Raw genomic sequence first — 27,686 nt, forward strand, 5'->3', positions numbered from 1 at the left:
TCTGGAGAATGGAATATTACGCTAAAAATTAAAGGACAAAATCCAAACCAAACCAAAACAAAACCCCAAAAGTAAATTAAGGTGAGACAGCGATTCACTGCACTTTTGGCTATGAGAGAAGATGATGTCATTAAACCCTTATAACTAAAGTTTACAATATGCCAACAATATGGTATAGCGACACAAAAACCGTAATTATCAGTTGTCAATCAAAACAGGCTTTTCCAAAACAGTGTAAAATGTTTTCACTATAAATACTGAAAAACTAAATTCTTTACAACTACAGAGTCTTGAGGTTGGATGCCTCCAGTTCACTGTTACATGTGCCTCTTTCTCCAAAAAGCATCCACAGTATTAACCAAGAAATAATAACTACCAGACCTCACCTTTCTCTCTCTTTTTTTCTGACCTTAACTTTTAACTCGGTTATAAGATAACTTGGAGTAATTAGACTAAAGCCCAGACTGTGCATTTACTGCCAGACATCTACATTATTTACAGGTCTGTGAATAAAGAAATCCAGTGTTGTAGTTTTTAATGTCATATCTGATGAAGTTGAATCACAGAAAAACTTTAAAAAGATTATCTAGTTTTGTGGGAAACATGGGTTAAGTTCTGATCTGAGAATACTTTGTTAGCAAATTAACAAAAACAAAACTAGAGTACAATTACAATTTAAATACTCCAAAGAGCTAATATATGCAACATCTTCAAAATCTAAAAGCTGTAAGTTTTTGAATTTTGGATACTCATTGATTAAAAATAAATACATTACAAAAATGAAATAATTCATAATAAAACCAAAGACTTTATTCATTTTGTGATTCTAGGAAATAACTGCTATTACCTAACAGAAAAATTTAATATGCTATAAGGGCAAATTTGGTAAGAAATTGAATAGTCTTCATCATACATAACTGTTTAATTGTTGCCATATCAAAAAAATTGTCTGATTTTCACATGCAAAACACTAAGCAACAAATCTTTTATTATCTATAGAGACTCTTACTACACAATAGAATGTTACTTATTCTTAATTTTAAAAATTTCAGAATGAATCACATACTTTGAAAAGTTGATTTAAAAAAATACCACATTTAATCTATAATGTACTTAAGAAGTTATCGATCCAGGTATTAGATAATACTTTAACGCTCTCAAAGCAGAAAAACTGTTACCACTAAGCCGTTGTTTGGTTCTCAGGACATGATATAATTGACCAAAGTGGAATCTTAAAGAAATCACAGACAGAAGCTACTCTTTTACCTCATGGAAGGGAAGGGTGCCATCTTGTGTTCACAAGCTTCCAAACACTCATTGGTTTCACTGCATTTTTTCTTTTTACGTTTTGACTGTGTGTGGAAGAGTCAAGTTAAAGGACTAAAATTTGACTCACCTGTGCAGCAATTCCTATTCTACTTTCATTAAGACCCCCGATGGCGTACTTATAGCCATGTCCAATTTGTCCCAGGATATTGGCTTCTGGAACCTGAAAAGAAAAACGTGCAGTTATTTCTCAATTTAATTTAACATAATTCATTTTGGTAATATATTTTTTAATGCACATATACTCCCAATTTCTGTGATAATTCTCTAGCATGGTACTTATTAAACTCCAAGGAAATTATCTGCTATGTCTCTGTCTCCCTCTAAACTGTCTCCCACATGCTCTCAGAAGGATAGGACTCAAGTCCGTGCTGTTCACTATTGCATCCTCCAGAGCCCAGCAGAGACGTTCGGTGAATCTAGAAAAATGAAATCTCATACAATTAATCAATATCATAAATGAGTAACAATTTTCCCCGAACTCTTATCTGTATGCTACAATGTAAGGTAAAATATTAGGAATAGCAGAAAACATATAAGGGTAGAAACATTTCTTCTGTTGAGACTATGATCACAACCAAAATCAGCTGAGGGCCGTGTGTGTGTGTGTGTGTGTGTGTGTGTGTGTGTGTGTACACAGGCATGTGTACCAAACAGAAAGGAGGAGAGAAGAAATACATAAAACTATTCAACCGTTTACTTGAAAAAAGATCTAGACCAGGTAATTTTAGAAAATGCACTTAGCTTCTTAATATGGGCAGTTAGGAGAGAGAGTGGGCAGAATGGAGAAAGAAAAGGGAAATTAGGAGAAGAAAGACAGTTGGGGTGCAGTAGTGAGGCTCACACGCCATCCATAAGGACACCCCATAGACACACACACAATCCCCAGTGAGCCAAAAGGTCACATCCTGTCCGACCTATGTAAAGTTCTAAAGCACAGCATTCTAGTTATCTTTTCCTCGTTTTTTTTAAGACTCAACTCTAAACTGTGGGCGCTGCCTGGCTGTTTTCCACTCTCACTGAGCAACACCCCCATCTTGTGGCCTTGCTGGGCCGACACCACACTCCTCGGAAGCTATGTGTGATGCGCAAGTACCGGGTTTATGAAGTATAAATGGGATTAATCCTCGGGCTGGCTCTTGAGGCCAGCTGCTGGGCAGACAGGTTTCCACCTCTGGCCTAAACTCTCGTGGGAAGTACATTTAGGTCATAACCTAACCTAAGATCATCGTTCAAGAGTTTTACAAAGTACTCTCCTATGCACGCCTAATAGTGCGACGCCTTTCTCGCACAGTTATACTTCCAGGCAGAGCCATTCCACATCTAGGATACCCACCTTGACATTTTCAAACGTTAATGGGCAGGTAGAAGAAGCTCTGATTCCCATTTTATTCTCTGGTTTCCCTATATGAAGGCCCTCAGTATCACGATCTACCAAGAAGCAGGTAATTCCTTTATACCCCTGAAATGAAGATTTAAAATGCTATAATCACTTTGACTGATAAGATCCCTTGTTTCCAGAGTTCAAAGTAAACAGAAAACGAGGGACTTCCCTGGTAGTCCAGTGCTTAAGAATCCGCCTGTCAATGCAGGGGACATGGGTTCGAGCCCTGGTCTGGGAAGATCCCACATGCCACAGAGCAACTAAGCCCATACACCACAACTACCGAGCCCACGCTCTACAGCCCATGAGCCGCAACTACTGAGCCCGCGTGCTGCAACTACTGAAGCCCACATGCCTAGAGCCCAGGCTCCGCAACAAGAGAAGCCACCGCAATGAGAAGCCCACTCACCACAACAAACAGTAGCCCCCGCTTGCTGCAACTAGAGAAAGCCCGCATGCAGCGACAAAGACCCAGTGCAGCAAAAAAAAACAAAAAACAAAGCAAAACAGACTTTAGCAGTAAATACTAATGGACTCAGAATTGCAACATGTGTATTATGAAACAAGAAGTATGGGAGGGCATTAGGTTCGAAATCAAGAACCTTACTATTTATTTTACTCTTTCAGAAACCATTGTGGCTATTAAAATTATTAAGTGACACTAAAGTATTACATGATGAATTCCACATTTTAAATTTAATTTTATTACATATTTTAGTTTTAAAATTTAATTCAATTAAATGCTACACTAGACAAAAAACACAAGATATCTTTATCATTTTGCTATATGTCTATTTTCCAACTGAATAAAACATTTTTAAAAATAAATGTACTATTAAATAGGTAAATTCTTCATTATTAAATAGAAAATCTGAAATTCTACAAAATTTAAGATTAGTCTCCTATATAACAGCTTAGGAGATTAATTAAATCGTCCTCCATGTAGCTAATGTTTATTCATGTTAATTGTAATATTTATTTTAGGATATTAGTAAACCAGAGGATGAAAAGATGTCAGTTGTTTAACCTTTTCAGTACTGAGGAGAATGAAGAATTTAAGACTATGTCCTAAAAACGAAATGGAAGTAGGAAAAAAGAAATGAAAAGATTAGGAGGGAAATGGGGAGCAGCTTTGTTTTCAAACTTACAAGAGTAAGGTCTACATTTGCCATCACCACGAAGAGCCCGGCATCCTTGGCATTGCTAATCCACATCTTTGACCCGTTGATGACATAATAATTTCCCTTTTTATCAGCTTTGGTCTTCAAAGCAAATGAATCGCTACCTGCTCCAGCCTCTGAAAGGCAGAAACTTCCCATCTACACATGCAAAGAAAAAATTCCAAATTAATACCTATATTTATACTTTGCATAACAAATACCCACTTATAGCAAAATAAACATTTGAAAATCAAACTTTTAGCTACTTCTAAAAGCCTGTATGTATCAAAATAGTAATGGTATTCTGACAGTATTATTTTCCAAACTATACCCCACTATTTGTCTAAGGCAGATTTAAAGACCTAAGCACACATATTCAATGTTAAGCTTAATTAAATTGGTTTTCATAATTACAGGAGAAAGACATCTCAATGTAAATGAAACTACCAACAAAGGTATTAGACAATATAATTGGGACCAAAAAAGAAATAATTTTATTGTCCAATGATAATTCCCTACATTTCCAAGTGGCAAATGAGAGGCAGAGTGTATTTTTCTAGTAGCATTAATTTATTGAGCGTTGCTTGAGTTATTAATGGTGCTGTGTTGTGGTCCTGAATAGAAAAGTCAACACTGCGGCTGCTTTTCTCCTGAAAATATCCTATATTTAGAAAAGATCAGATCCATTTCAATAACTCATCTCAACTCACTTGTTCTGTAGCTAGCTTGGGCAAATAGATAGCCTTCTGTTCTTCTGTTCCGTATTTTCCAATTAGCCTGTTAATTATCGTGTTCTGGATGTCACATACCAGAGCCACAGACGCATCAACTTTGGCTAATTCCTCTATCACTAGGATAGAGGAAAAAAATGAAGCTCCTGTCCCTCCATATTTGGTGTCAATTTCAATACCCATCAACTAAAGGAAAAATAAGGAAACATAGATTAAGAAAGCTATTCTTATATTGGACAATTCCTTGCAAGAACAAGTTCAAAAATAATTTGTAACCACATCAGCTTAATTTTAAAATTCTGTATGTATATCTTTCTTTAATTTGGTATGGCTCTTTCAGTCTAAGTAACAAAAAAATCTATAACAGAAACTAAATATATTTGCAAAGGATAAAATTACATGCTAGAACTATCATTTGTTTCCTTTTGGGATCTAAAAAACAAAAATAAGAGAGGTAAAATGCTTTGAAGGATACTGGAATGGAATAGTGAGAAAATATATAATTAAGAAACTGAAGAGAGCAGTGGAATATCTAGTTTCATTTAGCGTAATCTCTTCGAGTCAGCCCCCCACCTTGACTCTTTCAGCCGAGATAATAATTGAATGACCATTTCTTTTGGGCCATTTTAGCAAGTCCAGATGGTTAGCAGACCACATGTGGTGGTGTTTCCTAGAACCACACTAGACAAGGCCCAGGTGCCTGGTAAACATGGCCAAATACTGGTCAAGGCTTTCCAGTAACTGCCTGACTGTTCAGTAACCAGTCCTAAGTCCGGAACATGAAACGTCCGTAACACTCCATTTTTAAGTGTCCTCATTTCAGAAGGAGAATGTGTGCACACATAATTCAAAACCCAAAGCTGTGAACAGGTAAAAGGGCAATGCTTCTTTCTATCCTCTCCAGGCACTCTAGAGTCACACGCACTGCAGCCTGGGTGTTGCTGTTATATTCTAAGCTGATGGGAAACTTAGCTGATATGAAGTTAGAACAACATGGGAGAGGATAGAAAGGCTGAGGGAATCAGAAATGATGTTCTATGAGGAAGAATCCAAGGATTGGGGTGTGCCTGAAGACTGGGGCCAGCCAGGATGAGAATATCGGACTATCATATCTTTAACAGCTGTCAGAGACACTGCTTCTCTAAAAAGGTCACCAAATTCCCCTACACTGGAAATATTTGTCAGTTATTATGGCAGGTGACCTTCATAGAAGTGGGACAACAGAAGCCAGGAGTCACATGAGGCCGAGAATAGCTGGTGCAGGATGTGCAACGCAGACCCTCCACGGGGTACGACATGCAGACAGGAGCAGCTGTGGAGGTGGCAGGCAACTCGTCGCTACGTGCGACCCTGTCTGCAAGAGCTGCCCCTCGGGAGAGTGTTGCTCAAGACCTCTCAGAGAAGCCTAGAGGTTCTGCAAACAATGAAGATGAAATCTGGCTGAGAAGTGGACTCACAGATGCCGTTTGACCCACTGTGGCTCCACATCAGATTCCATTTTCCCAAGTTTCATTGCTAAAAGAAAGGTGGAAAAATCACTACAATACATGGTAGTTAAAAAAAAAAAAAAAAAAAAAAGCTGGTATCTTTTAAACAGTAAGAAATAAAACAGGGGGCCTTCCCTGGTGGTGCAGTGGTTAAGAATCTGCCTGCCAACGCAAGGGACACGGGTTCGAGCCCTGGTCCAGGAAGATCCCACATGCCGCGGAGCAACTAAGCCGGTGCGCCACAACTACTGAGGCTGCGCTCCAGTGCCCGTGAGCCATTAACTACTGAAGCCCGCGCTCCACAATAAGAGAAGCCACCACAATGAGAAGCCCGTGCACCACAACGAAGAGTAGCCCCCACTCACCGCAACTAGAGAAAGCCCACATGCAGCAATGAAGACCCAGTGCAGCCAAAAATTAATTAATTATTAAAAAAAGAAATAAAAGTTACGTGGAAAAGGCTAATTTTCAAACAGGATAACAGGACAAGATTTAAGCCAATGGCTTTGGGTAGGAGCTATTAGTTCTGGGATAGCCTCGGTATTCCAAATACAAAATCTTCACACCTATAGAGAAGGGAGAGATGAAGAGTGCAGTGGCTCTGAAATGTTCTCCTTGGGGCTCCTGTGCTGATAACCTCTCCCTTAGAAATCGGCTGCCTTGGTTAATGCGGAATTCAGATATCACCTCTTGTTTTTAAGTTTTCCACAAACATAGGGATTCAGGTAGATGTGCTGGTATGAAGTTTAAAGTAGGGTTTCTTAATCCTGGCATTACTAAGCTGGATAGTTCGGTCCTGGCAGGCTGTCCTGTGTACTGTGGGATATTTAGCAGCATCTCCAGCCTCTATCTCACTAGATGCCAGCAGCACACCCAGCTGTGACAGCCAGTGTCTCCAGACATTGCCAAATGTCCTCTGGGGGACAAAAACAGCCCCCGGTTGAATACCTCTGGCCTAAAGAAATCGCTCTTGCTTCTAGCCTTTTACTTAAAAAGCACAGTATTTCTAATTTAAAATGTTAATTCAATTAAAATTTTTTAACTAGGATCTCAATCTAAAAGAGATCCCAGATAATTCTGATGAGGAAACTATGCTATCATTGCAATTCCTAAATTTAAAAGTATGCATACATTTTAACACTGGAAGGTATTTATGGAAGTTTGAAATTGGAAGAATCATTAATTATATACCCCTTGTTGAAATAATCCTCGTATTACTGATTTTTCCATTTTTGAATTTTCATCCATTTTTGAAACCAAAGGAGCAATCTGTTCCTGGGCAAATTTTTTAACTGTAGGGAAAAAAAAAATAATACTGCTAAGTCTTTATTTTATTAATATGACATGTATTACTGTTTTCAAAAAAATTTTTTTAATTAATGTCAAAAATTCCATTCACAAACTTAGATGAATACCTCTCCCAATCATGTCACATGTCATGTGATCTCACATTGTAGGCCCAAGTAATGACCAGAGGAATACTGTGGTGAAATTGAGAAGTTCACTCACCTGCGCTCTTTATCATCATCTCCTCATCTGTAAATGTTTGCAGAGGGGCATAGGGTTGTGCCTTATTTGTTGTTTTGAGTCCAGCTTCTGACTGGGAAGATTTTAGGACATGAGGAGGATTTTTCCAGGAAGACAGGCAAATTGGGAAGTTTCTTCTTAGCTGTAGGAACAGTCCCCATTGAACAAGGAACACACACACAAAAGGGAAGAAAAGTACTGGAACATCAGTTTCTTTGGGAATAACTTTATAACCCATTCTTATAACTTCTTTCAGCAAAATAAGGGAGATTGGGACTTCCCTGGTGGCGTGGTGGTTAAGAATCCACCTGCAATGCAGGGGACATGGGTTCGAGCCCTGGTCTGGGAAGATCCCACAGGCCGTGAAGCAACTGAGCCCATGTGCCACAACTACTGAGCCTGCGCTCTTCCCGTGAGCCACAACTACTGAAGCCCGCACGCCCTAGAGCTCACGCTCTGTAACAAGAGAAGCCACTGCAATGAGAAGCCCGCGCACTGCAGCAAGGACCCAATGTGGCCAAAAATAAATAAATAAAATAAATTTATAAAAAATCATAATAATAAGGGAGATTAACCTGGCACATTATTTTAAGATTCACCGTCTTGTAACCAAAATCGCAAATTGGTTTGTTAACATATATCTCCTTTATCTGGCAATGAGCTGTTCTGAATAAACACATTTCCCAGATAATTAACTTCTACCTTCAAGGAAACAGAACTTTAGGGGTGGAACTCATTCTTAAAATGTCATACTTCTCTAACTTCTTGGATAAGGGAAACCGGACTTCTAAGAGTACTGACTGCCCACTGTGAAGAGAATTCTCTCGTGGGGCAGGAATGAGTGAGGGCACAGGGGCAACTGAGGGAGCAGAGCACCCCAGCCCACCATGCCTGGCTGCAGGCAGCTGTGGTTTTTTGGTTTCCATGGCCAGTTTTGTTTTTTCAGCTTCTCATTAGTAAGAGAGCATATGGGTTAAGAAGAAAATGGGTTCTGGAGCCTGAAAGAACTAGTTTCAGTCTGATATTTACTATGTGATCTTGGGCAAGTGGTTTTTAACCTCTCAGTTAAAATCTCTCAGTCTTAGTTCCCTTCCTTGGAAAGTTTTGCATTAATAAAGCAATTAATGAAGCAATCCTCAACAAGGGTTTAGTGTGGGACCCACCGTACAATAAGGGCTCAGCAAACGGAAACGACTAATTCTACTCTGATCCCTAAGAACACAGTCGTGGTGGTCATAACAGGAGTCATGGTTGTAACTTAGTTAAACTGCAAGGTTAGCTCTTCCTGCCATTAGTGTGTCCCCCTGTTGCAGGGCCCCAAATCCTTCAAGTCAGCAAAGGATTTGCTACAATTTTGTTGAGAAAAAGAGACCAATTTCGAATGCTTGTTATACCTTCCCAATATTATTCTGTAGAATTTTAGTACAGGGGAAACAAATGAGGAATTAGTCTTTCCCTGAACATAAAACAAAACAAAAACATGCCAAGTGAAAGAAACCAGCCACTAAATATCATATGAGTCTATTTATAAGAAATTTCCGGAACAGGCAAATCCATAGAGACACAAAGTAGAGTGGTGGTTGCCTGGAGCTCAGGGTAAGAATGAAGAGTGACTGCAAAAGGGCACAATGATCTTTTTGGGGTGATGGACATGGTCCAAAACTGGATTGTGGTGATGGTTGCACACCTCTGTATATTTACTGAAAACCATTGTATTATACTCTTAAAAATAGTGAATTATATTGCTCTGTAAATTATATATCAATAAAGCTGTTTTAAAAACTAGTGCTTTCCTTTCATTCACCAAAAAAAACCCCAGAATACACTGAGCATCTGTCAAATGCCTAAGCGCACATGTAGGGATGAAGTTCACCAGCTTCTGAGAAGCTTAGGATCTAGTTAGGACAAGATACAGGGCATGGAGCAGGCAAGAAACAAAGCCAAGCTTTGCAGATTAAAAAGCAAATGTAGTAATATGCTGTAGTATATTTTCTCAATAGTTTTGAGTGTACACTGAAAAGCTTATTGATAAAAAGAGAAAAAAAGCAAGAGTCACCATATTTGAAACCATTGTTAATCTCCCCTACATATCGGTCAATCTTTGCAGTTCTGTGTCTTAGATATATTCTGCTTTGGATTCACCTGGGAAAAAGGAACACTGGCCAGTCAGAAAAAAAAAGTGTCTGTCTCAATTTTTCTAGCTAATTTTGTTTTGAGAATAAGGAGACAGATAATTCAGGGCAAAGTTGCATGGAACATTTTTTTCTCATTAAAAGACAGCTGGGACATGAAAACTTTGGACTAGTTAAAAGGAAGGGGGCGGGGGCTTCCATGGGGGTGCAGTGGATGAGACTCTGTGCTCCCAATGCCAGGGGCCTGGGTTCGATCCCTGGTCAGGGAACTAGATCCCACATGCCTGCCACAACTAAGGAGCCCACCTGCCGCAACTAAGACCCTGTGCAACCAAAATAAATAAATAAATATTTTTAAAAAAGGAAGGGGGAGACATGAGATACTGTCCTCTTCCTGATGAAACAGATGACATGAATGAAAAAGCAGGGTAAGGAGAAGCCAGGTAAGAAATGCAAATGTGAAGGGGCCTAGGCGAGGGGACGTGCAGGGGAGTGGTGCCAAGTAGCAGGAGGAGAAAGAGTGATCAGCAACAGCAGCAGGCACAAAGCGGGAAGAAGAATGGGAGAACGGATGCAACTAAGTGTGGGTGCGATTTTGCTCAGTGGCTGGATGGGGCGCTCAATATGTATCCAAATGAATGAAAGAATGGGCCAGGCCATCTTCTCCACAAAATGCTCATGAAACTTGCCTATTACATTTCAAAAGCTGCAATACATTGCACACATTTCTTATTTCTAGGGGAGATTTACTTCACTAAACTCACTACAGAATTCGTTGTGTCTCTTTGTCAATATATCACCTTTCTACCGAAGTTTATCTTTAGCAGAATGCCCAGCACTGAGAAACAAGCCAGTGGGTCTCACTACACCCATTTCTCCCTGCTGACACAACTGTGACCCCCTTAGTCTCAATATTGCTACTGACAAAGTAGACGACTGCTCAACACAGAGCAATTACTTTAGACACAAGATAAGAGAAGCAAATGTCCTTTAAAAAGTGGTATACAAGTGTAGGGGGAGATTATTGAAGATGCTTATCATAAAATACAGTGGCTATATACCCTAAGTGAATGGAATCCATTTTTAACCGAACCATTGAAAGATAACACCTATCCTTTTTGGCAGAAAAAAAATTTCCTTTTAACATGACAGCTTTTAATAAAGGAGATGTTTCCTTGCCTTGCCTTTAACCGCTCAGCCCAAGGTTTCCACGATGATTTTCAACTGTCCCCTGCCCTTCAGTGTTGACCTCAGCCTCTGCAGATTTGGTGCCCACTCCATCAAAATGATTTTCCACAGTTATAAGCCATTGTACCACATCATCACATTTTTTTGTATAGAGCAGCAATTGCTACTTGAATGGAATAATGGTTATTTATGCCTTGCCAAATACTTTTCGAAGCTTGAGTCTCATCTGTTTCCTACTCAACTGCCTAGAGTTCTGTTGCACCCAGAAGTCCTAATGATCAAATCTGGGGTCTGCAGACCCCTAAAGGCAGAACAACGAAGTCCACAAACTTGGATGGGGGAAAAACTATATTTTATTTCATGAACCTCTAACTGAAATGTAGCATTCCCTTTGATTATGAATGTAGGCAACAAGTTACAGTAGTACTGAGTTATCTGTGACTGTCACTAAAAGAAATTACAGATATTTTTATATCAAATAACAGTTGAAATACTGTTGGTGCTCATCACTACTTCAAAATTATAGTAGTTATTCAAACTGCTGTCAGGTCTTATTTAAGAAGCACATAGTCCTATATCGCAATGTAAAATATTTTTATCACTTTTATTGTAACTGATTTCCTCTGTGATCCTATATATCTAAATTTATGAATTTTAAAACATTTTGAGAAAAGGTCTAAAAATTCGACTGCACTGCTGTTTACTTTCCACAGATGGCACAAAAACAGGTTAAGAACACCTGACTGCTGAGTGTCCTGGTGAAACTTTTGCTAAACTCATGTGAGTGGATCACAATCCTTCTCCATTACGTTCCAGTACTGTTCGAAACATCCTTAAAGCGCGTCAAGTCAAGAAGCTTTCGCATGTCTGAATGGTAAAAAGAAGACACAGGAGAGGTGCTGCGATCAACTGCGAAGACCCACCTCGGCTTTTCCAAAGGACAAGTTCTGATAAAACAAGAGGGCTTCACCTTAAACCGCGACAGTCATTGGTTCCCACCACATGTGCCCTCCTGGCTCTCCTCACTGCATGTGTGCATGAATGTGTATTCTTTTTTTCGTATTTTGATTCCATTCTAGTACCAGAGTTCACAGGGTTCATTCTAGCCAGATTTTCTTATGGTAACTTCTGACACTGAGAAACCTGCCTATGACTCATGATCTAGGATGAATTTGCTTATTCAAACCTAGTCCACATATAAAATCATTTCAGAACTGCTACATACCACTGTGAGAATCAAATTAATCAGAGAGCTGTGTCCAGTTCTGTCTTTAGCCTCATGGTTCCCAGTCAAAACATTGTTTCTGAAAGTTCTTTCTTCCCCACCCCTGTATCTCAGTGTGGTTGTGTGATTCACTTGTAATGATTCTGGGACCAATTCCAACATTCGAGAGGCTTCCCCACACCAACAAGCAGTTTTCCAGCGCCAGTTGAGTGCCCTACCATTCAACTCAATTCTGACACTATCTACCTGTGAAAGCAGCTCTTTTGCCCCATTCCTCCCCGCCTCTAACCTTCAAAAACCTAAATACAGGAATGAGAGCACTAGGCAATTTAACCTAACTCCTGGCTTATGCTCTCCTGAATGCACACCATGCCTTGCCTAACCTGTTGATCCTTTTCCTGGAAAGAATAACTAGCTCCTACCCCCAACATCCCCCATAGCAATCCTGCAGGCAGATCACTGGGCAAGATAACAGTGAAGAGAACCAGAGAGCCTGCACACAATGGAGAATGATGCAGAATCCAACCTCCTGCCTCAGTGATTCACTGAGATTCTTCCCCCTTTTTTCCCTTTAAAAACTGTCACGGCTGAGCAGAATCTTCAGAGCTGGTCTCGGGACATGAGCCCACCTTTTCCCCAGATTTCCAGCTTTTCTGATTAAAGCATCTTTCCTTCCTTCTGACACTTGCCTCTCAATTATTGGCTTTTAAGTCGTGAGCAGCCGAACCCGAGTTCTGTAACAGATTTTGGCACCAAACGTGGGGCTGCGCTCTTGGGGCATCTAGTTGCTTCTGGCAATCCTGAGTTGGAGCTGCCAGCTGCAGTGACTTGCAGGGTTGACCTCGGTGAACGGGCTGCTCATGGCTAGCCAGCCCTGACACGGGATTCTCAAGTAAGTTCCAGCAGCTGCTGGAAGGAACTATTCATTCCAGGGATTTTTCCTGCCTCTCCCCCTGCTTGGCCAGCTGCCAATTTTCACTTTTGGTCAGTGGAAATGGAAATGTGCACTTGGATGAGCTATGAGCTCCAGGACCAGTAAGTGAAGACTGGACTTGGTTTTCTCTGCCTGTTAAGAGAAAAAAGTTTTCTTGGATAGCTGCTTTTGATAACAGATTGTGTGAGTTTCTTTGCCTTTAAGTGATCTGTATTTGCTTTTGAAATCTTTTGTCACTTTGGTTACCTAGAGTTTTGAAACTTTTTGATATCTTTCACAAACTTCTCAAATATCTACTTAAAGTTCCTTTGCCCTCCAGCTAACTTTGGGATGTTTCAGAGGGGCCTTGAGGCATTTCAGAGAGAACTATTTAATAGTATCATTTGGTATGTTAAATTACATGGAGAGCATTACCACGAGTGATAAAACTATTTAGAATATACTGTATGGATAAATGCTATTAATACAGACATTCTAAAAATTATATAAAATTTCTGAAATTTGGATATGCCCCGGTATATTATAATTCTAGTTGTTATCTTAAAATGTCGTATGTCACAGCAACTTGGTTAAGCTTCTTTGTCAAAAACATTGTGATCAGATCTTTAACCTTGACTTTTTAAGTCCCTTATCATTCAAAGACACTTAAACTGATGCTTGGCAAAACTGCTTCATCTTCAAGAGGATTTATAGAAAGGACTTTTTGACAAGTCCAGTTTTTTGATAACTTTTAAATCATACTGCTGAACTGGGTAAGATATTCAAAAAGTCTAATGGAAACTCTGATTTCATAAAACTGTTAACAAAAAAGGATTAGTTACATAAACTTGAGTAAACTGAATATGGTTATAATTTTTTTGGTTTCGTCTGAAATACTACTGGCTTTTAATCTGTATTTTTCCAGATGTAAGGAAACCTTTCCCTTAAGCTCATCATGACTTACAGCAATTTGGTAAATTATCCATTTGTAAGCAGAATTGAAACATTTACTTTTTCTGTCTGATCCCTCCAGAGACTGGGAACTCTTAGGTTCCCAGCAGCTTTATCAGAGAAATTAGGAAGGCCACCTCCTTACAGATACAAAAATCTCAAGGTATTTTGTGAACCTCAGGAAGCAAGGAATTCACAGCCATCTGTAAGGCAAACTCTTTGCCCCTGAGTTGGATGACACCTGGAGACTGCAGTGTCAGACCACACAGGTTAAGGGCTCAGCCCCACGACGGCCCACACTCCATATCCCCACACACCAACTGCAAGCCCAGGTTGTCACCTGGGCTTCAGACCCACTAGCTATACATGGGAAGTCCCCATTCCCCCTCCCTGGGTGCATTTGATTTGCTAAAGCAGCTCTAGAGAACTTAGAAGAGCATATTACTTATGGGATTAATGGTTTGTTATAAAAGGATACTACTCAGGAACAGCCAGATTGTAAGCAGGTAGAGTAGGAGGTCCCCAGAGAGAGAGAACCAGGTATGGCTTTCTTGACATGAGAAGCCACTTTTGGCCTAAGCCATTTTGTGATCTAAGCTTGGCCACGATGCTTGCACTAAAACATGTCTAACTAATGATCTTAAGGAAAGTGAGTGAATGCAGGAAAAAAGGAAAAGAAGTTAAGAATCCATAGATCAGTGATAAAATAGTCCCAAGGTCCTCTTCAAGGGATATGCATCACAAACTGACACATATCTTTGAGTTCTGCAGGAACTAAGGGCCCCATCCAAGAAGAGGATGATGTTGACCTTGTCTGACCCTTCAGTCAACTAAAGCTTGGACTCTATCAACCTTTGCCCCAATTCTATGTTAATTCTCCTCTGCTCGAGCCCCCTCATGAATATGCAGGTACTCTTAGCATAAAACTTCCCCAATTTTGCTGTTGGGAAAGATCTCCTTACTTAGCAGCAAATAATAAATCCTTCTCCTGATCTTTGGCTTGGTTGTGAGAAATGGAATATTTCCTGCCATATCAGTAAACAAAGGATGTCAGTCATCAGCACTTGCAGCCCTCCAAAGTGAGCTGGTGAGCCCTGAGGGAACTCAGGAAAAAAGAATACCTGCCACCTAGCCGCCATCAGACTGCAGCCACTCCCTACGGTGAGCCCTGAGGAAACTCAGGATGTGAAAATACAGGATACTGGTCCCAGCTAGCTGAGGTGCATATCAAAGGAATGATTTCAGTGAGCCCAGACTCTTGCATCTTCCCATACAGTCCACAATCGTGTCTTCTGGCTCAACACCCACCAAGAGGTGAACACAGTTTTTCGGGTAACAGGATAAAGAGATGTATAGGGCAAGATATGGGGACAGGTATCAGAGCTTCCATGCTCTCTTTCCAAGAGAACCACACTCACAGCACCTCAGTGTACTCACACCAACTGGGAAACTCAGAACCCTGTCCTTTTGGATTTCTATGGGGGCTTCATGTGACCCCTGATTCAACCTCTAGCCCCTCTTCCCTCCCAGGAGGTTGAGTGGGACTGAAAGTTCCAACTCTCCAAGCCTGTGGTTCATTTCCCTGGCAACCAGCCCCCATTCTTGGGTGTTTCCCAAGTCACCTCATTAACATAAACTCAGGCACGGTTGAAAGGAGCTTGTTTTGAATAACAAGACACCCATTTAATCTTTAAGGCTCTGAAGTGATTTCAGGAACTGAGGACAAGAGACCAAATATTTTAACAAAAGATGCTCCCATTGCTCTTGTTACCTAAGAAATCCCAACGTTTTGGGAGCTGTGAGCCAGGAACCGTGGAGAAAGACCAAAACATACATTTATTGTTACAGAGAAAAACCACAGGTCCAAAATGGCATCACTTGTGCTAAAGTGCATGATATCAAACCTAGATTTAATACGTGACGTAACTGCAGTTTTGACCTTCCCCGGAAGTATAATCCAGAAAATTTGGAATTTTCTGGTCAGTACCAATGAGACTGTCTGTCACTTGGGCCCTCTCCATCCCTCTCACCAAGAGGAAGCAGCAGCAATGTACCTGATAAAAGAAAAAAAACACCTGGGTGCACGCCTTCTCTCACATGTCCTGACCCCAAATAGCCCTTTCTCTTCTTTTGCCCAACCCTCCTGTTTAGAGAAAATCCTTCCATTTTGAACAGCTCTTAAGAATGACCTTCTGTTTACTAGATGGGATGCCACCCAATTCATGACCATTGAATAGAGCCAGTTAGATCTTCAAATTTACTTGGTTGAATTTTGTTTTTTAACATTATTATAAATCACAACATCAGAACTCGTAATACAGTGAGATTCATTTACCACAGCCTGAATTCCATCTTCCCTCTACACGCTGGTTCGATTTTATTTTTAGATATAAAATAACATTCACCTTTGTGGTGTATGGTTTCATGGGTTTTGACAAATTCAGAGTTGTGTATCCAAACACAATTCCTCACAGAATAGTTCCATCCCTCCCCAAATTCCCTCATGTTGCCCACTTTGTAATCAACTCCTTCCCCTATTCGTTGGAAGTACAATCAAAACTCTAACCAAGAATGTGTCCAATGATTACCTTTTCCAAGCCTGCATCCAGAAGACTGACGCAGACACACACACGCTCACAGCCTTATAGTCACCAACCTCAACCTGGTCTTTCTCGTTCTCTGAAATGATTATCTCAGAGCACTGAAAGCTTCCCCCCTCACTGGCAGCTTATAACCTCTTCTACTAGAGAAAATAAATGCCAACAAATGGGAACCGCCTCAACTTTTCACCACCAACCCCATACATTGTCCTGCACCTGCACCTATTTTTTCTCTTCCCTCCTAAGGCCAGTCCCTCTACCTCTTCTCTGGATCCCACCCCTCCAACCTCTGCAGGGTGCTCAGCCATACTTTTGTCTTCCATGTTTTTTCCATTTCTCCCTGCTCTAATTCTGACCATGTGAGCCATCCTTGAGCCTGGCATCTGCTTCCGGTGACCAGCCTCTCCCCTTCCTTCCTTCACAGCCACACATTGCTGAAGAGTTGCTCTAATAGCTGTCTCTACTTCACTCCTCAGCCCACCCCAACATGGCTCTGCCCCCCACCAATCAGCAGGATCTCCTCCCTTCAAGATCAAACATCTCCATGCTTTTCAGAGTTCAATTTATTCACTGCAGCTGACTCAGTTCAGCTGAGCGCCCCCTCCTTTCAGATGCTCCATCTCTCCGACTCCCAGGACACTCGGCTCTCATTCTCTTCCCATTCGTTCCCGCCCCACGTTCCTCAGCCCCCTCTAGCTTCTCCCTTGCGCCCCATTTGACCCTGAGGTGTTGGGGAAGTTTGACAAAGACTCTCCTTAACCAAAGGAGTCGAGCTCCTCTTTCTGCTAGGTCCCAACCTTGGGCTGAGTTCAAGTGCCCCTCTATCCAGTTTTAGTAAGAATCCTGCTGGGACAGATTAATGAAAATCCCCTATCCTTGGTATCTCAACACTTTGGTCCACCTTTGGCAAGATCCTGTAGAGCGTGGGTCTAGCAAGAATCCCCCTGATTTCTGCTGTTTTCTCTTTTAATTTTCCACCCACTGACCCCCACCCTGCTTCTTGGCTATAAATATCCATGTGTCCTTGTATTTGGAGTTGAGCTTTGATCTCACATCCCTACTGCAAAACCCCAATGCAGTAGTCCCTTCCTGAATAAAGTCTTCTTTACCATCTTTTACAAGGGTCATGAACTAGTTCTTTTCTTTTTTTAACAAGCTGTTGTAGTGGGTGGAAGGGAATGGACGGACCCTTATACTTTATGGGTTAGTGTAAAAACTGATGTAATTATAAGGCCAGCAGGTCCGGGGAAGGGCCCAGGGAGCCAGACGGAACCCCCGCCAAAGTGGCTGATGCAACCGACACCTGACATTGCCACAACACCCAAAAAGGGCTGCTTCACACAGCAAGCACCTCCCCTGCGTCCACCCCTATAAATTTTGTTCGTGCCCACACCCGGGCGCGACTTCTCTGGCCCCTTTCTCTCGGATCAGTGAACCTCGCCCGGGAGCGTTCCCAAATAAAGCTTGCTTAAGCTCTCCTCCATTTTTTGGTGCCGTTCCTTACATTTGGTGCCGAAACCCGGGAGGGGTACCCAGGCCCACAAATTACCGCGGGGCCACCCCTCCCGACCGGGGACCTTTGCTCACCCACCCGATCTGGCAGAAGCGGGGTAAGTTCCTCCTTCGTTCCCCTCGACCCCCGGGGACCCTACCCACCGGACTCCCTGGCCTTAACCGCGGCCGCGTCAGGGACTCCTCCGTCTTCCCTCCGAGCCTCGGGCGATTGTGGAGACGTCCCAACCGCCTGACTGCTCTCCGATCCGCCGTGACCAGAGATTGAGACCAGAGACGTCTCTCTCTTTCTCTGTTCACCCGGGGACAGACCGGAGGTCATGGGGACTTCAGAATCCAAACCAGATCCTAAGGCACCCCTGGGGTGTCTCCTGGCCAACTTTACAAAACTCGGCTTTTCTCAAGATCTCCGCCGCGGGCGGCTCATATTCTATTCCACCAAGGCCTGGCCACAGTACCCTCTAGACAATCAATCTAAATGGCCTCCTGAAGGAACTTTCGATTTCAACATCCTCCGCGATTTAGATAACTACTGCCGCAGGACGGGCAAATGGTCCGAGGTCCCCTACGTCCAGGCCTTCTGGTATTTACGCTCCCGCCCTTCCCTCTGCGTCGACTGTTCCACTTCCCAGATCCTCGCCAAACAGACATCTCCTACATCCAAGCCCCTAATTTCCTTTGACGATGACCCCTCTCCACTAGCCGACCCACCCGAATCTCTCGCCTCTCCCCCGTCCAGAGCTCCTCTCCAACCCCCACCCTACCCTGGACCGGCCCCTCTCCCTCCCGAGCCCACTCCATCGCCCCCCACCGCTCCCCCCGGCAACCTCCCCCTTGGCCCCCCCTTCCCCCGCTTCCTCTCCCTCCGTCTCTCTCTCATCACCCCTCTCCTCGCCAGTCAGCTCACACACCCCCTCCCACCACCACGACTCCCAGGACCCAGACCTTCTAGTTCATGTTCCCTTTTTCCCTTCAAGATCTCTCTCAAATAGAAAAGCGATTAGGCTCCTTTTCCGCCGACTCCTCCCGCTACATCAAAGAATTTCGCTACCTCTCTCAAGCTTACGATCTAACCTGGCACGACATCTTTGTGATCCTATCTTCCACTCTGACACCCGACGAGAGGGAACGAATTCAAACTGCTGCCCGAAACCACGCAGATCAGGTCCACCTCACTGATAACTCTATGCCCGTCGGAGCCACTGCCGTTCCTGGCACCGTTCCTGGCACCGATCCGGGCTGGAGTTATCAGGACGGCCAAGACGGTCGCCGCAAACGCGATCTAATGATCCAATGCCTCTTGGCTGGTATGCAGGCTGCCTCCCACAAGATTGTCAACTTCGAAAAGCTAAAAGAGATAACCCAAGAGCCCAATGAAAATCCAGCCGTTTTTCTCACCCGCCTTACAGAGGCCCTAACTCTCTACACCCGCTTGGACCCTGACACCCCCGCAGGCGCAACGGTCTTGGCCACCCTCTTTATCACCCAATCAGCCCCTGATATCAGAAAAAAACTTAAGCGGGCAGAGGACGGCCCCCAGACTCCCATCCGAGACCTGGTAAAAATGGCCTTTGAAGTCTACAATGCCCGTGAAGATTTGGTAGAGTCCAGCCGACAGACCCAAGCCCTCGTAGCCGCCCTGCGGCTGGCCATCTCCCATGGACAACATCCACGGGACCCGCCGAAGGCAACCCCACCAGGGGCCTGCTTCAAGTGCGGAAAAGAGGGGCACTGGGCTCGCCAATGTCCCAATCCCCGGCCTCCTTCCAAGCCCTGCCCTGGCTGCGGGCTAGCAGGCCATTGGAAAAGTGACTGCCCTACGGCTGGCCCTCCCTCAGCGCCTCCACGCGGAGGGCGAACCGACCCGATGGCTCTACTACTCGAACTCCTGGAATTGGCTGACGACTGACATCACCCGGACTCGAAAGACCCCCATCACCCGCGCCGAGCCCAGGGTAACGCTACAGGTAGCAGGTAAGTCCATCTCATTCCTGGTGGACACGGGGGCTACCTATTCGGTCTTGCCTACATATTCCGGGCCAGTTTTTCCTTCCCAGATCTCGGTTATGGGCATCGACGGTAAGCCGTCCTTCCCCCTCCAGACCGTCCCCCTTTCATGTTACATCGAGAGGCTCCCTTTTACTCATTCTTTCTTAGTCATACCGTCCTGCCCGGTTCCTCTGCTAGGTCGTGATGTTCTCTTCCAATTAGGGGCCTCTCCAACTGGCCAGGCTTGATCCTAAGGCCCCCTCCTCTCAACTCCTGCTCCCCCTCCTCTGTCTGGTAGCGGAACCCTCTCCCTCCTCTCTCCCTCCTCACATCTCCCCCAACCGGATAGACCCCCAGGTCTGGGATACCTCAAAACCCATAATAGCGACACACCATCCCCCTGTCCTAATCCGTCTAAAAGACCCCTCCAAGTTTCCATCCAGGCCCCAATTCCCCATTTCTGAAACTCATCTAAGGGGCTTACAACCTATTATCACCAGACTCTTAGACCAGGGGCTCCTCATCCCCATGGACTCTCCCTGCAACACCCCCATCCTGCCTGTCCGCAAGGCCTCAGGAGATTACCGCCTGGTCCAGGACCTCCAACTGATCCATGAGGCAATAATTCCCCTCCACCCAGTTGTGCAAAACCCATACACTTTGCTCTCCCATATTCCCCCGTCCACCACCCGTTTTACGGTCCTCGATCTCAAAGACGCCTTCTTTTCTATCCCCCTACACCCTGATTCCTACTTCCTTTTTGCTTTCACCTGGACAGATCCGGATACCCAGGCTTCCCGCCAGCTCACCTGGACGGTTCTTCCCCAGGGCTTCCGCGACAGCCCCCCACCTCTTTGGCCAGGCTCTGGCGCCGGGACCTCGCTTCCTGCCCTCTCACCCCCAGTATAGTCCTCCAATACGTGGATGACCTCCTCCTCTGTAGCCCATCTCTCAGCCTCTCAAAACAACACACTGCTGACCTCCTCAATTATCTCGGCTCTCGCCAACCAAGGCCCAACTGTCTACACCCTCAGTAACCTACCTGGGGATTCACCTTACCCCCACAACAAAGCCGACCGCACCCAGGCCATCTGCGACCTCCAACCTCCAGAGACAGCTGACCAGATTCTCTCCTTTCTGGGCCTAATAGGATTTTTCCGACACTGGATCCCTAACTTTGCTCTTCTTGCTAAACCCCTATATTTGGCTGCTAAAGAAACCCCCCCAAGGACCCCTTACCTCTCCCTCCCAGAACTTACCTTTTCCCCCTTTAAGAGTCCCCATATTTCTTGATTTAGAAAAAAAGAACCTCACAATTTGCTATGGCAGCCGCCCAAACTTAACTAATGATGCACTCCCTTGCAATTCATCCCTCCCTGTAACTACGCCAATGGGGGCCCCACCAGGCTTGTTCTTTTGGTGTAATGGCTCCCTTACAAAAAAGGTCAACTCTTCCTCCCCCTTCCCATGTATCCCCGTCACCCTTGTTCCACAACTCACATTATATGGCCAAGACGAATTTCTCTCACTTACCACACAACTCTCTAGCCGACAGAAAAGGGCCATCTTACTCCCTATGGTCGCAGGCATTTCCCTCGCCTCCTCTCTCCTCGCTGCGGGCATCGGAGGAGGAGCCCTAACACACAGTGTCTCAACATCCCGCGACCTAGAACAGAAACTCCAGCTAGCCATCGAGGCTTCTGCCGCCTCCATCACCTCCCTCCAGCGCCAGATCACCTTAGTAGCCCGAGTTGCCCTCCAAAATCGACGCGCCCTGGACCTTCTGACAGCCGACAAAGGAGGTGCCTGCCTCTTCCTACAGGAAGAGCGCTGCTACTGCATCAACGAGACAGGGGTCGTTGAAGACAATGTAGATGCTCTCCGACGCTTAAAAGAACTCCAACGCAGGCAGCGACAATCCACCTCCCCCGTCCCCGACTGGTGGCGGTCCACCCTCTATACCTGGCTGACACCAGTCCTAGGCCCCTTAATCCTTATCTGCATCCTATTCATGCTTGCACCCTGTTTACTCAGGTTTCTCCGCAGCCGTACACAAGAAGTCTCTCGGGTGGCAGTGAATCAGATGCTCCTCCACCCATAAGCCTTACTACCCACAGAAACCCCCGCTGCCGCCCTCCCCTAACCTCCGGACCGCTCCCTTCCAGCGCCCCCGTACAGCAGGAAGTAGCCAGAGACCAAACGTCGCCCCATTACACCAAAGAAGTCGGGATGTGAGGCCAGCAGGTCCGGGGAAGGGCCCAGGGAGCCAGACAGAACCCCCGCCAAAGTGGCTGATGCAACCGACACCTGACATTGCCACAACACCCAAAAAGGGCTGCTTCACACAGCAAGCACCTCCCCTGCGTCCACCCCTATAAATTTTGTTCGCGCCCACGCCCGGGCGCGACTTCTCTGGCCCCTTTCTCTCGGACCAGTGAACCTCGCCTGGGAGCGTTCCCAAATAAAGCTTGCTTAAGCTCTCCTCCGGTTTTTCGTGCCGTTCCTTACAGTAATTACTGTCCTAAATGACAGTAAAGATAGACATACATGTCCTGAGGCCCAGCAATTCCATTTGAATTCATATGCACAATTATAAACATGCGAAGAATGAAATGACATCTGAAATGGTGAAAAATTAAGAATCTAATTATCAACAAAGGAATGCATAAGTCGTGGTATATTGATTTAACAGTATATTTTACAACAGTTAAAGTGAACTAGGGAGCTACATATATCAACATGGATAAGTCTTGAAAATATATTAAGCACAAAAAGTACTTTGCAAAAGGATTTATTCAGGGAGACAGCGTTAATGCACACTTTAAAAGCACCAAATGTTAGTATATATTCTCATTGATACACACAGATGTAGTCTAAAAACAGGGAGCATACACATCAGCCTCAGGAGTGTCGTTATGTTGTGATTTCTCTTGTGTTAGGATTCCCACTCTCCTTGTGTGAAACTCAGAGCAGTTGAGGTATGTTCAGTAAGTCAAGATGGAGTCATGGCAGAAAATGTGGAGTCCCAGCGTCTTACTGTGATAAATTAAGAGTGTTAAGGAATTTGTTTGGTAAAGCCTGAGGAAAACCATCACTGAAACAGAAGGAGCAACTGCTGGAGACAAGACCCCTTGGGCACCATGACCATTACACCTACTGGCCGACTCCTTAGAACACTGAGATGACTTGAAGGGTCTTGGTTGGAGGACCCGACTCCTCGCTGCTGGGCTGTTGCAGATGGACGCTGCCAGAAGGCCCTGCTGGAGCAGAAGGCGACTTTGCCTCCATGCTTGTCTCCACACCCGTTGCTGGACCAGGACTGCCACTCATGCTGAAACACCTGCTTTCCGGACTTCTGGGAGTGCTTGTTATCCCCTTGTCTAGTTTCCCTACTTTGACTAACCCGTGCTGTGTGCTAATTGTGTGCAATAAACTGAGATCAGCTACCTTTTGTCTGATCTCCGGTCCTGTGATCCAAAACTGGCCTCACTGCTGGGCCCCGGTTACAAGTTACTTCTGTGGAGAGGGTGGAAGTGCAGGGTTTATGTCGGAATTGTTTTATTTCTTAAAAAAAAAAAAAAAAAAAAGACAGCAAAAGCAGCTTGTGTGGAAATGGGTGCCAGTTGTACTATTTCTCACACTTACCTGTGTTATTAGAAATATTTAATAATAAAAATTTTGATGTTAAGATGTTTTAAAATGAATACCTGAACCACGTATTCTTCGGGCTTTCAAAGTAGGCTTGTTTTTAAAAATGCTAGATGTAGGTCTTAAATAATATGTTGAGCATCACACTACAGAACAATTTTATGGACTTAAGAACCTAACTGCAAAATATAATTATACATAATTAAACTAAAGAAACTAGTTTATCCTGGGAACTTTTACCAATGACTCTATTAGTGTCTTTGAAACAAGTCCCCCTGAGATTTAAATCAGGGGTTGCCACTCTTGGCTACATACCCAGATCACCTGGGGGCGCTTAGACTAAAAGATTTCAGCCCCACCAATTCAGACTCTGATCTAACAGACTTAGGATGAAGCCTGGGCTTCTGCATTTCTAAAATGCTCCCTGAGGTGTGTGAGTGGAAAAAAAAAATTGTTGCCTGCCAAATCAGTAAACAAAGGATGTTGCAGCCATCAAGCCATCACATTACAGCCACTCCATTGGTGAGCCCTGAGGAAACTCAGGAGACAGCACAGGATACTGGCCCCAGATAGCTTAGGTGCATATCAAAGGAATGATTTCAGTGTGCCCAAAACTCTTGCATCTTCCCATACACAGAAAAGTGCTAAATTCATTAACTTGAGATGTCTGGTTTTCTTTTAATTATCAGCAATCTTTTGATGTTCCTACCACCCGGTCTTTGGTGCAAAAACCCCTATATATCTTGGCCCCTCCCTTACCTCTTTGGAGCAGTCCCTCAGAGTGATGAGAGGCTGTCTCCCCAGCTTGAAGTCCTCAGAATGTCCGCTGAATAAAACAGAATTCTCATCTTTTAGGTTGTGCACTTTTTCAGTTGACAGGTGACTCTCATATGTAGCATGAGCTGGAATCTGTGTTTACATGCTTGACTCATGTCACCCCTTATAACTTTCAAAAGCCAAATTATTCGCTTGTTGAACAAATGATCCACAACTGCACCTTCCCTGCTCCCCCTTCACCATGCCCCCAGTTGTCTTACTTAAGACTTTTTGGTTTGAACAGGTAACTATGTTCAAAAAAGCTGTTGCCCTATTTCCCATCCAGCCCACTTTCAACATCCTCCATAGGGGATAGGGGAGATCCTTATGTATCCTTTTGGTATTCTTCATATACAAACATAAGCAAGTAGAAATATAGTTGCTTATTTTCCTCCTGGTCCTTCTAAGAGAGCATACTATGTACCATATTCTGGCCTATTTATTTATTTATTTATTTATCTAGCTATTTATTTCCCCATGTAGCAATATATTCTGGAGATGTTTCTAACATGTAACAGAATTCCCTTTGTTATTATAAGTAATGCTGAAACAAGGGAGCTCTTTGTTGTGAATGTCTATCTGTATCTTGACTGTGGACTTGGTTACACAAATCTACAAGTGATGAAGTACCACAGAACTATATGTACACATTTCTTGGGAAGAAAACTTCTCTACTGCCTTAGGTTCTAATGGTAGAGGTTGGGTGGGGGGGGGGTAGGAAATGACTGACAATAAATGGATTTATAGGAGAAAAGATAGTTTCTTTATATCTACAGATGTACTTTCAGGAGGCTTTGTTTAAATTTAGATAATGTTTCTTTCTTGTGGCTGCTGAATGGTCAAATGTTTTAGGTTTAGAGTAATTTTCATACCACTTTGTTGGGCTATCCTTTCCTTGGCGTTGCAATAATATCAATTTCCCGGTTCCAATAACTGTACTACTGAGATACAACCATGGGAGAATCTGAGTGGATGGGGGGACCTCTCTCTACTGTTTGTATTTATGCAACTTCCTATGAATCTAATTACATACTGCACAGTAAAGTTTCTAAAAAAAAATGCTGCAATGAATAACTTTTGACGTACATTATTTCACATCTGTAGCACAAGCTAGAAGAGGGAAATCTCTGTCAATGTTAAAAATAAATTCAAAATACTGACAAATTTTCTCTAATTGTCCTCCGTAAAAGTTAAACCATTCTCACGCCCACTAGCAAATATATAATGGTGCCTGTTTCCCTAGAATCTTGCCAAAACAGCTTGTAGGCCAGTTTTATTTCTGCATCCATCTCATAGGTAAAAAAACATTGTATCACAAAGTGTTCTTATAGCTGTCTTTCATTTACGAGTTTGCACCCCTTTTCATACATTTAAGAACATTTCTAATTCTGTTTTTGTTTATTCATGTCCTGTGCTCTTTTCCTATTCAGTTTTTTTTTTTCCTATTGATTTCTAAGAGCTCAATATAAATTAAGGAAATTAGCTCTTTGGTGACAGGTGTGAGCAAAACACAGCGCTTCCCTCATCATCCAGTTACACGAGGGTAAAGTCGCAACCCACTATAGTCTCCCACCAACGGTGTACCCTAAACGTAATTCAGACTTTTTTAAAAACCTGCAGGCTCAATGAAGCAATCTGTGCTTTCTACAAAAGGGTCCCTAGATGGATATATTATCTCAGGAAGAATTTCAATGACCCCAGATTCTTCCTGTGCATAAAAAAAAGCACTAAAATCATTAACTTGAGGTATTTGTTCCTTGTGATTAGTATTAGTCTTTTATCAAGATGTATGCTTGACTGCATGTCTTTCCCTGCCGAAACCTTCGTATATATGGTGGTTCCTCCCCTACCTTTTTGGAGCAGTTTGTTTTGAGCTACTCACTGAGAGGCTATCTCCCAGGTTTAGTCATCAGTAAGTCCCTGATCTCACAACTCTCATGTTGTGCATTTTTCTTTAAGTTGACAGAGGAGCTGCAAATTTTTTTCAACCACTTTGTCATCTGTCTTTTGGTTTTGCGCATAGTTTTTTTGTTTTGTCACGCAAAAGGTTTTGATGTTTATGTTGTCAAAATTATCAACCTTTCTTTGATGCCTTCCAGCTTTAAATTAGGATGACCTTCCTTACTCTAATAAAGGGATTTACCCATGTTTATTTTTAGAATTTTATGCATTCTATTTTTACATTTAATCTGAGTTTTTATATAGGCTAAAGATAACAGATGCATGAACAAAATTTTTCTTCTAAGTCCTTTTTGACTTAATAAGTCCAAAAAGCTCATATGATGATTCCAGAGCTAGATAATTAGAGTGCTCACTCTTGGTAAGCACATTTTGATGGTATTTTTAATGTCCTCTTGCAATGAAGCAACTTTACAGATCAAGGAAAGGTAAAATAATATTACGTTATAATTAAATGTGAAATGTTAAAAAAAAAAGACAACAGGCCCCAAATGGAATCACTTGTGCTAAGCCCACATCACCAAACCAGACTTAATACCTAAATTAATTAGTTTCAACTCTTCCCAGGAGTGGAATCTTAGACCAGTCAATCTGGAATTACCTGGTCAGCACTAGTGAGGTCATCTGCTTGACAGACCCTGCTGTCCCCTAAAGGAAGGTGACTTTGCCCCAATCATCTCCCTGCTAGCAACTTTCTAGCCCCACCCCCTCCTGCCTGTAAGTCTTTTATTTTGTATAGCTCTTTGGAGCTTCCTTCTGTTTACTAGATGGAAGGCTGCCCAATTCATGAGCTGTTGAATAAAGCCAATAAAATCTTTAAAATTTATTCAGCTGAATTTTGTTGTTTTAACAGTAAGATACTCAAAGGATCTTTTAGCTCAAATAACCATTCTCCAAGTTGCTGGAAACTAAAGAATATTTTAAAATTAAATTAACACAGTGAGATATAATTACACACCTATCAGAATGGCTAAAATAAAAAAATTACCGACAATGCGGCAAGGATGAGGAGAAACTGGATCTCTCATACACTGCTGATAGGAATGTAAAATGGTAGGAGGTCATGTTGGAAAACAGTTTCGTGGTTTCCTATAAAAATGCAGTTATCATATGATCCAGTAATTGTACTCCTGGGTAT

At 43.1% G+C, this 27,686-nt stretch overlaps 1 protein-coding gene across 5 annotated transcripts in view; it reads right to left on the bottom strand.

Annotated features, from left to right (window-relative positions):
• The window catches only part of ACADSB (acyl-CoA dehydrogenase short/branched chain), a 46,951-nt gene that overhangs the window by 13,609 nt on the left and 5,656 nt on the right, over positions 1 to 27,686 (bottom strand). For 3 of the 5 annotated variants that reach the window (XR_009522385.1, XM_060033892.1, XM_060033891.1), the window contains exons 2-7: positions 7,598 to 7,757; positions 7,280 to 7,380; positions 4,581 to 4,787; positions 3,859 to 4,029; positions 2,663 to 2,788; positions 1,397 to 1,489 (exon numbers count right to left, since the gene is read on the bottom strand). Coding sequence is in view for 4 of the 5 variants with exons in the window: in XM_060033892.1 (XP_059889875.1) it covers positions 1,397 to 1,489; positions 2,663 to 2,788; positions 3,859 to 4,029; positions 4,581 to 4,787; positions 7,280 to 7,380; positions 7,598 to 7,757 (858 nt within the window). In the remaining variant the exon portion in view is untranslated. The remainder of the gene's footprint in view (positions 1 to 1,396; positions 1,490 to 2,662; positions 2,789 to 3,858; positions 4,030 to 4,580; positions 4,788 to 7,279; positions 7,381 to 7,597; positions 7,758 to 27,686) is intronic. The other 2 variants (XM_060033895.1, XM_060033893.1) reach the window with 2 other exon arrangements.

This window comes from Delphinus delphis, chromosome 16 (assembly GCF_949987515.2).
Source record: "Delphinus delphis chromosome 16, mDelDel1.2, whole genome shotgun sequence".
Taxonomy (NCBI): Eukaryota; Metazoa; Chordata; class Mammalia; order Artiodactyla; family Delphinidae; genus Delphinus; species Delphinus delphis.